Here is a 13,858-nt window from a genome sequence, read left to right as displayed (position 1 = left end):
ATTAGTAACAAAGTCACAAGTATTGCTAATGCTTCTGAGATTTGATTTGTTTTCTACTTTCATAATTGAAGGAAATGTTAAATTCCTTTAGAAATCAAGATTTTTTTCCCTTCATTCAAGGTCATGAAGCCCCCAGATTCTATCCATGGACCATTTTGGTTAAGAATTTCACCATAGTTACCCTATGACTGGATACGTGTGGGTGGGATCTCTTCTCTAGGGACGTTTTTAATGTCAATCTTTGGGGACAGAGAAGAATCTCATATATGAAATCAGAATTTAGAATGAGGACCTAAAGAAGAAGGCCTGGGACTGTGGCCAGGGCTTCTGTATTAGTTCTGAGAGTCTTGTTCCAAGGTTTCTGGTTAGTGACTAGTATATAAAACTATTCCTCTTGGACTCTGGGTCAAGAGCTAGGCTCCTGTGTCTTCCAAATGTATCACAAAATGAGGAAACCATAAATTGTAAATAAGATTACCTTGTTGTGTGCTGTTCCCCTTTTGCTATTCCCAGGCTTTTAAAAAAGTCATGTGCTTAATAATTCATCCTGGTTTCAGCTGAAATTAAAGGGCCAAAGGTCTGTTTCTTTCAGGGTATACTCAGGGTAGCGAAATACAGCTTTTATGCTTACTTTCCCTTCTTGCCCGTGGCACTAATTGATTCTACCAATGTTTCTCACTAAGCCTAGACTTGTCCTCACATCTTTTCAAACAACGACAGAAGAAAAATTAAAATCTCTGAGGTAGCCGCTAACAGATTTCAATTCAGGATGAAGCCTACTCACCGTCCTGGGCCACCACAATGCCCTGGGGTTTAGGATAGAGGCATTTGTGGTAAAGAACCAGGCTTTCAAGTCCAGCAAAACCTGCCAAACCTCATTCTCAGAGAATCTTAGAGAATCCTCAGTTTAATTTTATTAACTCGACCAGTGAGTTCCCTCAAACTTGATCTCCTAATTCCTCCATTCTCTGTGTGAAGAGTACTATAGCTCCATTACTCTTCCTCTTTCTGAGTTGCTCTTGAAGCAACTTCTGCAAAAGTAACTCCATCCTTATCCCTATCCCTACCACCCTGCCAGAGCTAAGAATCACCTTTTCTCATGGCTGGGTGGGGAAGAGGGATGTTTTCTGATTTTGAAATCAGTAGCCTAATTTCTTCATCGTAAGAGGGTGGAGAAGCCTGATCATTAAATTTTATAGTATAGGGTTTCCCTGGTGGCACAGTGGTTGAGAGTCTGCCTGCCGATGCAGGGGACACGGGTTCGTGCCCCGGTCCGGGAAGATCCCACGTGCCGCAGAGTGGCTGGGCCCATGAGCCATGGCCGCTGGGCCTGTGCGTCCGGAGCCTGTTGCTCCGCAACGGGAGAGGCCACAACAGTGAGAGGCCCAAGTACCGCGAAAAAAAAAATTTACAGTATATATGGTTGATCACATTTTATTGTATAGCTTACCCATCTTTTGAGATAACTGGGATTGATAGGCTACACCAAGAACCTAACCCTCGGCTAATGTTATTTCATAGGAAAAATGGTGTCTGACTCCCAAATAACCATGTTACCCAATACAAAACAAACTTGTTTTGGAACTTGTTTGTATGCTGGCAACTCCTTACACTTGGTTTGAGAGAGTATTTCTCAAATAATGACATATAACTAGTTTGTAATTAGAAATTAATGGTTGTTAAGCAAAATTTCAGAAATAATAATAGCTTTTATCGATGCTTCTCAAACTATGTGTGGTGAAGGACAGGGTTTCTTTGCCTTTGTAAAGTAAAATGAAAGTGAATTACTAGAAAATGAAGTAAAAATTCAGACATACAAAATACAAGCCCAAATCTTTTATTATTTGATTCAACAGATGTAAAATGACTTTGTCAAATTCGTATAACAGTTTCTAAATGCTTACTCTCAAATTTTCATACTTATGTCACCATGGACCAGAAATAAAGCATTCACAGACCAAAAATGTTTCTTCAAACACATTAGTGGACTGCCTTTCATGATTGTACTTTTAATTCTTTAAAGTTCTTCGCAGTATATTATCACGTGTAATATTCCCAGTAATTTGTGAAATAGGTTTCTTGTGATTATTATCATTTTATATAATATATGATGGGGCGTTGGTCCCTCCACATCCTTTTTATTTCCTTCCTCTCCTTACCTCTTTTTTTTTTTTAAGGAGTCATATTTTTAGATCTTTTAACACAAAAATACATGGAAAAGGTGTTATAAAAGATAAGTATTATCAGTAAAAGAAAGATTTACTTTGTAGAGGCTTCACACTAGGGCTTCTTGGAGGGTAAAGGAGACTTCCCCACCACCAAGTCATTTTCTGAGAATTCCAATATACTAAAAAGTGAAGAAATGCCATAACAGAAACTTGTTGTATATATTTTAAAATATTTATAGTCAAGAAATTAACATTCTTCAAATATTAGGTTGAACAATATGAACTTGCTGTTTCTAGAGGTCAAAAACACACAAACGTAAAATAAAATTTTATGTGCTAGTCACAAGATAATTATGCATTTTGTAAAAAATATGCCTGGTTTATTACAGGAGGAGTGGCCCAGTAAAATGAATGAGTTTTTAAAATTCTGGATAAGAACAAGAAAGAGGAAGTGGAACCTGTGTTAAGTCATCCTAATGTTCTTGTATATGTGGGAAGAGAGCAGAGATACTGGATAACTTTAAACTTTCTTAAGGTAAGATGCTAAAAGGAAAAGAGCAGTGTGTAAGTTCAAAAGCAAAAAAAAAAAAAAAAAAGAATGAGTTTTTTCAATTGTGTCAATGTATCTCTAGAACAGATGAATAAACAATTTTGAATTAAAGTTGAAAGTTAACCAGATGGTCCACTAGACCCAAGCCTCTTTTCTACAGAGGGCTGTCAGATTTGCTGCCTCTCTTCCAGGAGCAGTTGGACCCCAGATGGAGAGGTCAGAGGGTAGAAAATGTTGGGAGAGAGAAAAGCTGGGGAGACCAGAAACAAAAACTCCCCATCTCCTTCAGAGGCTGACTCAGTATGGCCTGAACTCTATGGAAAAAGTTAAGATATGTTCTGTTCATTCCAGGAAATACCTGCATGTTTCCCATTGTCTAATAGCAATAATGTTTCTAGTTATCTATAAATAAACCATATGTGCAACCTCTTTCAGAGTAACTACCACAGCTGTTACTTATTGAACATTTCCCATTCCAACAGGCTTTTCATATACTACCTCATTTAATTCCTATAACAACCATGTGGATTAGTTACTGTTATTATCTCCAATTTGTGAGTTATGAAACTGAGGCCAAGGGTTAAGTATCTTGCCCAGGGTTACACACCTAGAAAATGGTGGAACCAGAATCCAATATAAGAAAATACATATTAAAAATTCCTTCTTTCTCAGGGGACATCAGTCTTCGTTTTATTAAGGGCTTCAAACTAATAGGATGATGCCCACCGACATTATGGAGAGTAATCTTCTTCACAGAAATAATGCCATTTGCAGTGACATGGATGGACCTAGAGATTGTCATACTGAGTGAAGTAAGTCAGAGAAAGAGAAATATTGTTTGATATCACTTATGTGTGGAATCTAAAAAGAAATGAAAATGAACGTACTTACAAAACAGAAACAGACTCAGAAAATTTACTTATGGTTACCGGGGGCGGGGGGAAGGGTGGAGGGAAGGGATAGTTAGGGAGCTTGGGAATGACATATACACGCTGCTATATTTAAAAAGGATAACCACCTGTGGCGTTGCGGGTTTGAGGAGCTGGCTCGTGGGGGTGAGGTGTTTAGGAGCGTGGCCTCCCCACTCTTGTTGGGTGACATAACACAGACCTTGGGGCCAGATTTGCTGGGTTTGTGCCCCCACCCCAACATTTACACGCTCTGTGGCTTTGCACAACTCAAGTAGCATGAATCTCACTAGCACAGAGAGAAAGCTTCACTGAAAACTCACTACAGGGTGAGTGGTGGGGGAAGCCGGATTCCACGACAGCAGCAGCGGGGCTCGTGGCAAGAATGGCTTGCAGGCCACCCCGGGCAGTCTCGTCTTCCTGCAGCTTGTAGACCCTGAGGCTTAGGAGCTGTTGCAAGCACACAACGTTGAGAGAGTAAGGTGTTCTTCAGAGACCATCTGTACTGAATCCGAGACTGAACCCAGTGAAGACCTCTATATAAAAGTTTAAGATTCTCGCAGCACATGCGGAGACCTACTCTTTCAGACACGAGCTGCTGGAGACAGCCTCATAGACAAATTGCTCCCAAGTCAGCCTGTTCTAGCTGAACAGCTATTGTAGACCCTCATAATCTGACTTCATAATGGAGACTGCCACATTCACTGCCGTGGGGCTGAAATGGTCTTGGTGCTCCAGCTGTGTGTCAGGCTTGAGTCTCGTAGGTGGGCGAGCCAAATTCAGGACATTGGTCTGCCAGAGATTTCCCAGCCCCACGTAATATCAATCATCGAGAGCTCTCCCAGAGATCTCCATCTCAACGCTAAGACCCAGCTCCACTCAACGACCAGCAAGCTCCAGGGTTGGACATCCTATGCCAAACAACTAGCAAGACAGGAACACAACCCCACCCATTAGCAGAGAGGCTGCCTAAAATCATACTAAGTTCACAGACACACTAAAACGCACCACCGGATGTGGTCCTGCCCACCAGAAAGACAAGATCCAGCCTCATCCACCAGAACACAGGCACCAGTCCACTCCACCAGGAAGCCTACACAACCTACAGAACCAACCTTACCCACTGGAGGCAGACAGCAAAAAAAACAGGATCTACGAACCTGCAGCCTGCAAAAAGGAGACCCCAAACACAATAAGTTAAGCAAAATGAGAAGACAAAGAAATACACAGCAGATGAAGGAACAAGGTAAAAACCCACCAGACAAAACAGATGAAGAGGAAATAGGCAGTCCACCTGAAAAACAATTCAGAGTAATGATAGTAAAGATGATCCCAAATTGTGGAAATAGAATGGAGAAAATACAAGAAACGTTTAACAAGGACCCAGAAGAACTAAAGAGCAAGCAAACAATGATGAACAACACAATAAATGAAATTAAAAATTCTCTAGAAGGAATCAACAGCAGAATAACTGAAGCAGAAGAATGGATAAGTGACCTGGAAGATAAAATAGAGGAAATAACTACTGCAGAGCAGAATAAAGAAAAAAGAATGAAAAGAATTGAGGGCAGTCTCAGAGACCTCTGGGACAACATTAAATGCACCAACATTCGAACTATAGGGGTCCCAGAAGAAGAAGAGAAAAAGAGAGGGACTGAAAAACTATTTGAAGAGATTATAGTTGAAAACTTCCCTAATATGGGAAAGGAAATAGTCAATCAAGTCCAGGAAGCGCAGAGAGTCTCATAGAGGATAAATCCAAGGAGAAACACGCCAAGACACATATAACTCAAACTATCAAAAATTAAATACAAAGAAAAAATATTAAAAGTAGCAAAGGAAAAGCAAAAAATAACATACAAGGGAATCCCCATAAGGTTAACAGCAGATCTTTCAGCAGAAACTCTACAAACCAGAAGGGAATGGCAGGACATATTTAAAGTGATGAAAGGGAAAAACCTACAACCAACCAACGATCTCATTCAGATTTGATGGAGAAATTAAAACCTTTACAGACAAGCAAAAGCTAAGAAAATTCAGCACCACCAAACCAGCTTTACAACAAATGCTAAAGGAACTTCTCTAGGCAGGAAACACAAGAGAAGGAAAAGACCTACATTAACAAACCCAAAACAATTAAGAAAATGGTAATAGGAACATACATATCTATAATTACCTTAAATGTAAATGGATTAAATGCTCCAACCAAAAGACATAGCCTGGCTGAATGGATACAAAAACAAGACCCCAAAAAAAAAAAAAAAAAACAAGACCCATATATATGCTGTCTACAAGAGACCCACTTCAGACCTAGGGACACATACAGACTGAAAGTGAGGGGATAGAAAAAGATATTCCATGCAAATGGAACTTATTCCATCAAAATAAATGAATTTGGTAAAGTAGCAGGATACAAAGTTAATGCACAGAAATCTCTTGCATTCCTATACGCTAATGATGGAAAATCTGAAAGAGGAATTAAGGGAACACTCCCATTTACCATTGCAAAAAGGATAAAATACCTAGGGATAAACTTACCTAAGGAGACAAAAGACCTGTATGCAGAAAACTGTAAGACCCCGAGGAAGAAATTGAAGATGATACAAACAGATGGAGAGATATACCATGTCCTTGGATTGGAAGAATTAACATTGTGAAAATGACTATACTCCCCAAAGCAATCTACAGATTCAATGCAATCCCTATCAAAATACCAATGGCATTTTTCACAGAACTAGAACAAAAAATGTCACAATTTGTATGGAAACACAAAAGACCCCAAATAGCCAAAGGAATCTTTTTTTTTTTACCTCTTTATTGGAGTATAATTGCTTTACAATCGTGTGTTAGTTTCTGCTTTATAACGAAGTGAATCAGTTATACATATACATATGTTCCCATATCTCTTCCCTCTTGTATCTCCCTCCCTCCCACCCTCCCTATCCCACCACTCTAGGTGGTCACAAAGCACCAAGCTGATCTCTCTGTGCTATGTGGCTGCTTCCCACTAGCTATCTACTTTACGTTTGATAGTGTATGTGTGTCCATGCCACTCTCTTGCTTTGTCACAGCTTCCCCTTCCCCTTCCCCATATCCTCAAGTCCATTCTCTAGTAGGTCTGTGTCTTTATTCCTGTCTTACCCCTAGGTTCTTCATGATACTTTTTTTTCTTAAATTCCATATATATGTGTTAGCATACAGTAGTTGTCTTTTTCTTTCTGACTTACTTCACTGTATGACAGACTCTAGGTCCATCCACCTCATAACAAATAGCTCAATTTCGTTTATTTTTATGGCTGAGTAATATTCCATTGTATATATGTGCCACATCTTTATCCATTGATCTGTCAATGGACACTTAGGTTGCTTCCATGTCCTGGCTATTGTACATAGAGCTGCAATGAACATTTTGGTACATGACTCTTTTTGAATTATGGTTTTCTCAGGGTATATGCCCAGTAGTGGGATTGCTGGGTCATATGGTAGTTCTATTTGTAGTTTTTTAAGGAACCTCCATACTGTTCTCCATAGTGACTGTACCTATTCACATTCGCACCAGAAGTGCAAGAGTGTTCCCTTTTCTCCACACCCTCTCCAGCATTTATTGTTTCTAGATTTTTTGATGATGGCCATTCTGACCAGTGTGAGATGATATCTCATTGTAGTTTTGATTTGCATTTCTCTAATGATTAATGATATTGAGCATTCTTTTATGTGTTTGTTGGCAATCTGTATATCTTCTCTGGAGAAATGTCTATTTAGGTCTTCTGTCCATTTCTGGATTGGTTGTTTGTTTTTTTGTTATTGAGCTGCATGAGCTGCTTATAAATTTTGGAGATTAATCCTTTGTCAGTTGCTTCATTTGCAAATATTTTCTCCCATTCTGAGGGTTGTTTTTTCATCTTGTTTATGGTTTCATTTGCTGTGCAAAAGCTTTGAACTTTCATTAGGTCCCATTTGTTTTTATTTCCATTTCTCTAGGAGGTGGGTCAAAAAGGATCTTGCTGTGATTTATGTCATAGAGTGTTCTGCCTATGTTTTCCTCTAAGAGTTTGATAGTTTCTGGCCTTACATTTAGGTCTTTAATCCATTTTGAGCTTACTTTTGTGTATGGTGTTAGGGAGTGCTCTAATCTCATACTTTTACATGTACCTGTCCAGCTTTCCCAGCACCACTTATTGAAGAGGCTGTCCTTTCTCCACTGTACATTCCTGCCTCCTTTAACAAAGATAAGGTGACCGTATGTGCGTGGGTTTATCTCTGGGCTTTCTATCCTGTTCCATTGATCTATCTTTCTGTTTTTGTGCCAGTACCATACTGTCTTGATTACTGTAGCTTTGTAGTATAGTCTGAAGTCAGGGAGCCTGATTCCTCCAGCTCCGCTTTTAGTTCTCAAGATTGCTTTGGCTATTCGGGGTCTTTTGTGTTTCCATACAAATTGTGACATTTTTTGTTCTAGTTCTGTGAAAAATGCCAGTGGTAGTTTGATAGGGATTGCATTGAATCTGTAGATTGCTTTGGGTAGTATAGTCATTTTCACAATGTTGATTCTTCCAATCCAAGAACATGGTATATCTCTCCATCTATTTGTATCATCTTTAATTTCTTTCATCAGTGTCTTCTAATTTTCTGCATACAGGTCTTTTGTCTCCTTAAGTAGGTTTATTCCTAGATATTTTATTCTTTTTATTGCAATGGTAAATGGCAGTGTTTTCTTGATTTCACTTTCAGATTTTTCGTCATTAGTGTATAGGAATGCCAGAGATTTCTGTGCATTAATTTTGTATCCTGCTACTTTACCAAATTCATTGATTAGCTCTAGTAGTTTTCTGGTAGCATCTTTAGGATTCTCTATGTATAGTATCATGTCATCTGCAAATAGTGACAGCTTTACTTCATCTTTTTCAATTTGGATTCCTTTTATTTCCTTTTCTTCTCTGGTTGCTGTGGCTAAAACTTCCAGAACTATGTTGAATAAGAGTGGTGAGGGCTTCCCTCGTGTGCGGTGGTTGAGAGTCCGCCTGCTGATGCAGGGGACATGGGTTTGTGCCCCGGTCTGGGAGGATCCCATATGCCACGGATCAGCTGGTCCCGTGACACATGGCCGCTGAGCCTGCGCGTCCGGAGCCTGTGCTCCGCAGTGGGAGAGGCCACCACAGTGAGAGGCCCATGTACCAAAAAAAAAAAAAAGAGTGGTGAGAGTGGGCAACCTTGTCTTGTTCCTGATCTTAGTGGAAATGCTGTCAGTTTGTCACCATTGAGGACGATGTTGGCTGTGGGTTTGTCATATATGGCCTTTATTATGTTGAGGAAAGTTCCCTCTATGCCTACTTTCTGCAGGGTTTTTATCATAAATGGGTGTTGAATTTTGTCAAAAGCTTTCTCTGCATCTATTGAGATGATCATATGGTATTCCTCCTTCAATTTGTTAATATGGTGTATCACGTTGATTGATTTGCATATATTGAAGAATCCTTGCATTCCTGGAATAAACCCCACTTGATCATGGTGTATGATCCTTTTAATGTGCTGTTGGATTCTGTTTGCTAGTATTTTGTTGAGGATTGTTGCATCTGTGTTCATCAGTGATATTGGCCTGTAGTTTTCTTTCTGTGTGACATCCTTGTCTGGTTTTGGTATCAGGGTGATGGTGGCCTTTTAGGAAGAGTTTGGGAGTGTTCCTCCCTCTGCTATATTTTGGAAGAGTTTGAGAAGGATAGGTATTAGCTCTTCTCTGAATGTTTGATAGAATTCGCCTGTGAAGCCATCTGGTCCTGGGCTTTTGTTTATTGGAAGATATTTAATCACAGTTTCAATTTCAGTGCTTGTGATTGGTCTGTTCACATTTTCTATTTCTTCCTGATTCAGTCTTGGCAGGTTGTGCCTTTCTAAGAGTTTGTCCATTTCTTCCAGGTTGTCCATTTTATTGGCATAGAGTTGCTTGTAGTAATCTCTCATGATCTTTTGTATTTCTGCAGTGTCAGTTGTTACTTCTCCTTTTCATTTCTAATTCTATTGACTTGAGTCTTCTCCCTTTTTTTCTTGATGAGTCTGGCTAATGGTTTATCAATTTTGTTTATCTTCTCAAAGAACCAGCTTTTAGTCAAAGGAATCTTGAGAAATAAAAATGAAGCTGGAGGAATCAGGCTCCCTGACTTCAGACTATACTACAAAGCTACAGTAATCAAGACAGTGTAGTACTGGCACAAAAACAGAAATATAGGTAAATGGAACAGGATAGAAAGCCCAGAGATAAACCCATGTACATATGGTCACCTTATCTTTGATAAAGGAGGCAAGAATATACAATGGAGAAAAGACAGCCTCTTCAATAAGTGGTGCTGGAAAAAATGGACAGCTACATGCAAATGAATGAAATTATAACACTCCCTAACACCATACACAAAAGTAAACTCAAAATGGATTAAAGACCTTAATATAAGACCAGACACTATAAAACTCTTAGAGGAAAACATAGGCAGACACTCTATGACATAAATCACAGCAAGATCCTTTTTGACCAACCTCCTAGAGAAATGGAAATAAAAAGAAAAGTAAACCAATGGGACCTAATGAAACTTAAAAGCTTTTGCACAGCAAAGAAAACCATAAACAAGATGAAAAAACAACCCTCAGAATGGGAGAAAATATTTGCAAACAAAGCTACTGACAAAGGATTAATCTCCAAAATATACAAGCAGCTCATGCAGTTCAATATCAAAAACACAAACAACCCAATCCAAAAATGGGCAGAAGACCTAAATAGACATTTCTCCAAAGAAGATATACAGATTGCCAACAAACACATGAAAGGATGTTCAACATCACTAATCATTAGAGAAATGCAAATCAAAACTACAATGAGATATCACCTCATACCGGTCAGAATAGCCATCATCAAAAAATCTAGAAACAATAAATGCTGGAGAGGGTGTGGAGAAAAGGGAACCTTCTTGCACTGTTGGTGGGAATGTAAATTGATACAGCCACTATGGAGAACAGTATGGAGGTTCCTTAAAAAACTAAAAATAGAATTACCCTATGACCGAGCAGTCCCACTACTGGGCATATACCCTGAGTAAACCATAATTCAAAAAGAGTCATGTACGATGATGTTCATTGCAGCACTATTTACAATAGCCAGGACATGGAAGCAACCTAAGTGTCCATCGACAGATGAATGGATAAAGAAGATGTGGCACATATATACAATGGAATATTACTCAACCATGAAAATAAGCAAAATTGAGTTATTTGTAGTGAGGTGGATGGATCTAGAGTCTGTCATACAGAATGAAGTAAGTCAGAAAGAGGAAAACAAATACCATATGCTAACACATATATATGGAATCTAAAGAAAAAAAAAAAGTTTCTGAAGAAGCTAGGGGCAGGACAGGAATAAAAACATAGACGTAGAGAATGGAGTTGAGGGCCCCGGGGTGGAATGATAAGCTGAGACGAAGTGAGAGAGTGGCATTGACATATATACACTACCAAATGTAAAATAGATAGCTAGTGGGAAGCAGCCGCATAGCACAGGGAGATCAGCTCGGTGATTTGTGACCACCTAGAGGGGTGGGATAGGGAGGGTGGGAGGGAGATGCAAGAGGGAGGGGATATGGGGATATAGGTATATGTATAGCTGATTCACTTTTTTATTAGCAGCAACTAACACAGCAATGTAAAGCAATTATACTCTAGTAAAGATGTTTTAAAAAATAAAAACAATAATAAAAATTATAACCATCAAGGACTTGCTTTATAGCACAGGGAACTCTGCTCAATGTTATGCGGCAGGCTAGATGGGAGGGGAGTCTGCAGGAGAATGGATACGTGTATATGTATGGCTGAATCGCTTTGCTGTGCATCTGAAGCTGTCACAACATTGTTAATTGGCTATATTCCAATATAAAATAAAAAGTTAAACAAAAACAAATGAACAAAAAACACCTCATTTCCAAAACACAAAAGAAAAAAAACCCCTTATTTCCACCCTGTTATATTTTTTGTTAATTGTCAAATTGAAAGATTTTTATTGCTTTGCTATTTATGGTAAGCAGAGGTGAATTAGCTATAGCGAGAGTTATAGAAAATGTGCTCGTGTCAACTCTCATGAAAGAGCATCTTTAAAATTGGGTTACTTTTTATACTTTTCCTCTGCCTGCTTGTACTACTTCACTTCACATTTATTGAGTATGTTCTGCATCTCTAAGCAGTTACTGGGAACTCAAAATAAAGGAGGCATACCTTCCTGCCTCGGTGGAGATCATAATCTAGTGGGAGAGGAGGCACCTGAACAAACATGTACAATGTTATCTGTCAAGAGCTAAGAACTTTGATTTTTATCCTGTACATGCTGCAAAGCCATTAAAGCTGTCATGGTTGGAGCACAGGTTGGAAAAGAATTTCCAGACACAAGGCAGAATGTAAGGAAGACAGAGTTTATTAAAGAGAAGGGTCGCTGCAAGAATAGCGGGCCGACTTCCTGGTAGCCAGGGAAAGTCGACAATGAGCATGGGTTGCTTGTCTGTTTTTATAGCCAGGGAATGTGCAAGTCATTTGCTGACTGGGCAGAGTATGTATACATTCAGTGTGCTGAGAGGGAGAAAAACGGGGCAAATATCTTTCCTTATAATGGGATGGGAAAGGGAGCGGGCATGCTGCTTGCGAGGGCCCTGGGACACTGCAGTGGTCACATTGTGACAGAGTGGTAGGAGTCCTGTAAGTCTTTGTTCTGGCAATATTGGCCCTTTGAGTTTATCTTCTTCTTTGTCTTTGGAGCACACTACAAAAGCCTTTTAAGGAAGGGAGAAACAGTGTTTCACAGAGGTCACTCTGATGGCTGTTGGAAGGTGAGTTGGGTAGAGTCTCCTTCCTAAGTCTCCTTGAGAGAAGATGTGAACAAGGCTGAGGCCGTGGGGAGGGAGCACAAGGAGCAGGTTTAAGGAATTTCAGAAATTGAAGGGGTGGAAATAGGTGACTGATAAGACGTGGGGGAGAAGGAGGAATTGAAGGTGACTTGGGTTGTTCAGATGTGTAAATGGGGATACACTAACTGGGATGGAAGAGGAACAGATTGGGGTGGCATGGACAGGGGAAGATTGATGAGCACCTTTGATGTGCTCCAAGCCCAGGAGAAGATTGCAGACAAGCTTTTAGTGCTTAGGAATGAGGTCTTGTCTGGACATGGAAACGTGGGGTTCGTTAGCAGAGAGCACAGCAAGTTGTGTAGAGGATCTTCAGGAAGGGTTGAGGTTGTAGCCTGAAGCAGAGTGACATATGTAAAAGTCCTAAGTGGCTAGGAGGCAGGTTGAAAAGTAGGAAGTAGGATGGAGAATTAGACACTGAACTGAGCTTTAGGGATCACCTTAAGCTAGGGAAGGCAGATACTGGCATAGAGGTGATCATTTTCCTTTTCTCCTGAATCTGAATGTGGCCTTGAAGTTCTTTATACCACAGTGCTCCAGGCAGTCCTTCCCTGACCATAGAGAATGCAACCTATTTGCTATCTGGCCCTTTATACGGACTGGGAACAATGTGGACGGTGGAGGTGATAGAGGATTGGAAAGAAATCTCCAGAGTTATCTGTGCTTGGCATAATACGGCCCCTCTCCTGGCCTCTGTACCTCCATGGACAAGAGTGACAAGAGAGCCCTGGAACAACTCACCTCCTCACCTCCAATATCTGTTTCATCTCATTAGGCCCTTTATCCCTATGTTATGTGGTCACGTGGAGAAACCCAGGCTTCCTAGTCAGCCTTCGTCCTGCAGACTCTTCCCATATAGCAGGGTACTTTCTCCCATCTCCCTATCCTCCCCCACCCCCATCTTCCAAAACACTTTTGTTGTGTCCTCTGAAACCCATAGTCAGTCATTAACAAAATCCCCTATGTTCTGAAACATCGTCTCTAAATACCTTTTCAACTTTCTGTGTTATCTACTGACCCCCCAACCCCAGGATACTTCCTCATCTGTCCTCGATGGTTCTGCCCCCGCTCACAATCACTCCCTTTTATACTATACTGCCAAAATGCTCGATGATTTTAACATCCTTGTGTGTAACCTTTCCACACTTACATTTTCAGTTCCACAATTGCCTTTCCTCCAGTGACCTTGTCTCTACACTACTTCGCTGCCTACTTCTATGGTTATACTTTAAGATTTTGCTATTACCACTAATCACAACAATTCTAAAATCTTACTTTTAAGATCTCATTTTCCAGCTACCATCT

The 13,858-nt window shown here is 40.0% G+C and overlaps 1 protein-coding gene across 9 annotated transcripts in view; it reads left to right on the top strand.

Moving 5' to 3' along the window:
- Positions 1-13,858, top strand: part of ASB4 (ankyrin repeat and SOCS box containing 4) — a 363,721-nt gene that overhangs the window by 85,212 nt on the left and 264,651 nt on the right. For 7 of the 9 annotated variants that reach the window (XR_013829960.1, XM_079932597.1, XM_079932591.1 and 4 more), the window contains 2 exons: positions 2,558-2,703; positions 3,391-3,530. The exons of 1 other annotated variant lie outside the window; for it this stretch is intronic. Coding sequence is in view for 6 of the 8 variants with exons in the window: in XM_079932597.1 (XP_079788723.1) it covers positions 3,480-3,530 (51 nt within the window). In the remaining 2 variants the exon portion in view is untranslated. The remainder of the gene's footprint in view (positions 1-2,557; positions 2,704-3,390; positions 3,531-13,858) is intronic. One more of the 9 variants, XM_079932598.1, reaches the window with a different exon arrangement.

The sequence above is a fragment of the Stenella coeruleoalba genome, assembly GCF_951394435.1.
Source record: "Stenella coeruleoalba genome assembly, chromosome: 9".
In the NCBI taxonomy this organism is placed as follows: domain Eukaryota; kingdom Metazoa; phylum Chordata; class Mammalia; order Artiodactyla; family Delphinidae; genus Stenella; species Stenella coeruleoalba.
Note: the sequence above shows the minus strand (reverse complement) of the source record. Positions and strands in the feature narration are given on the sequence as shown.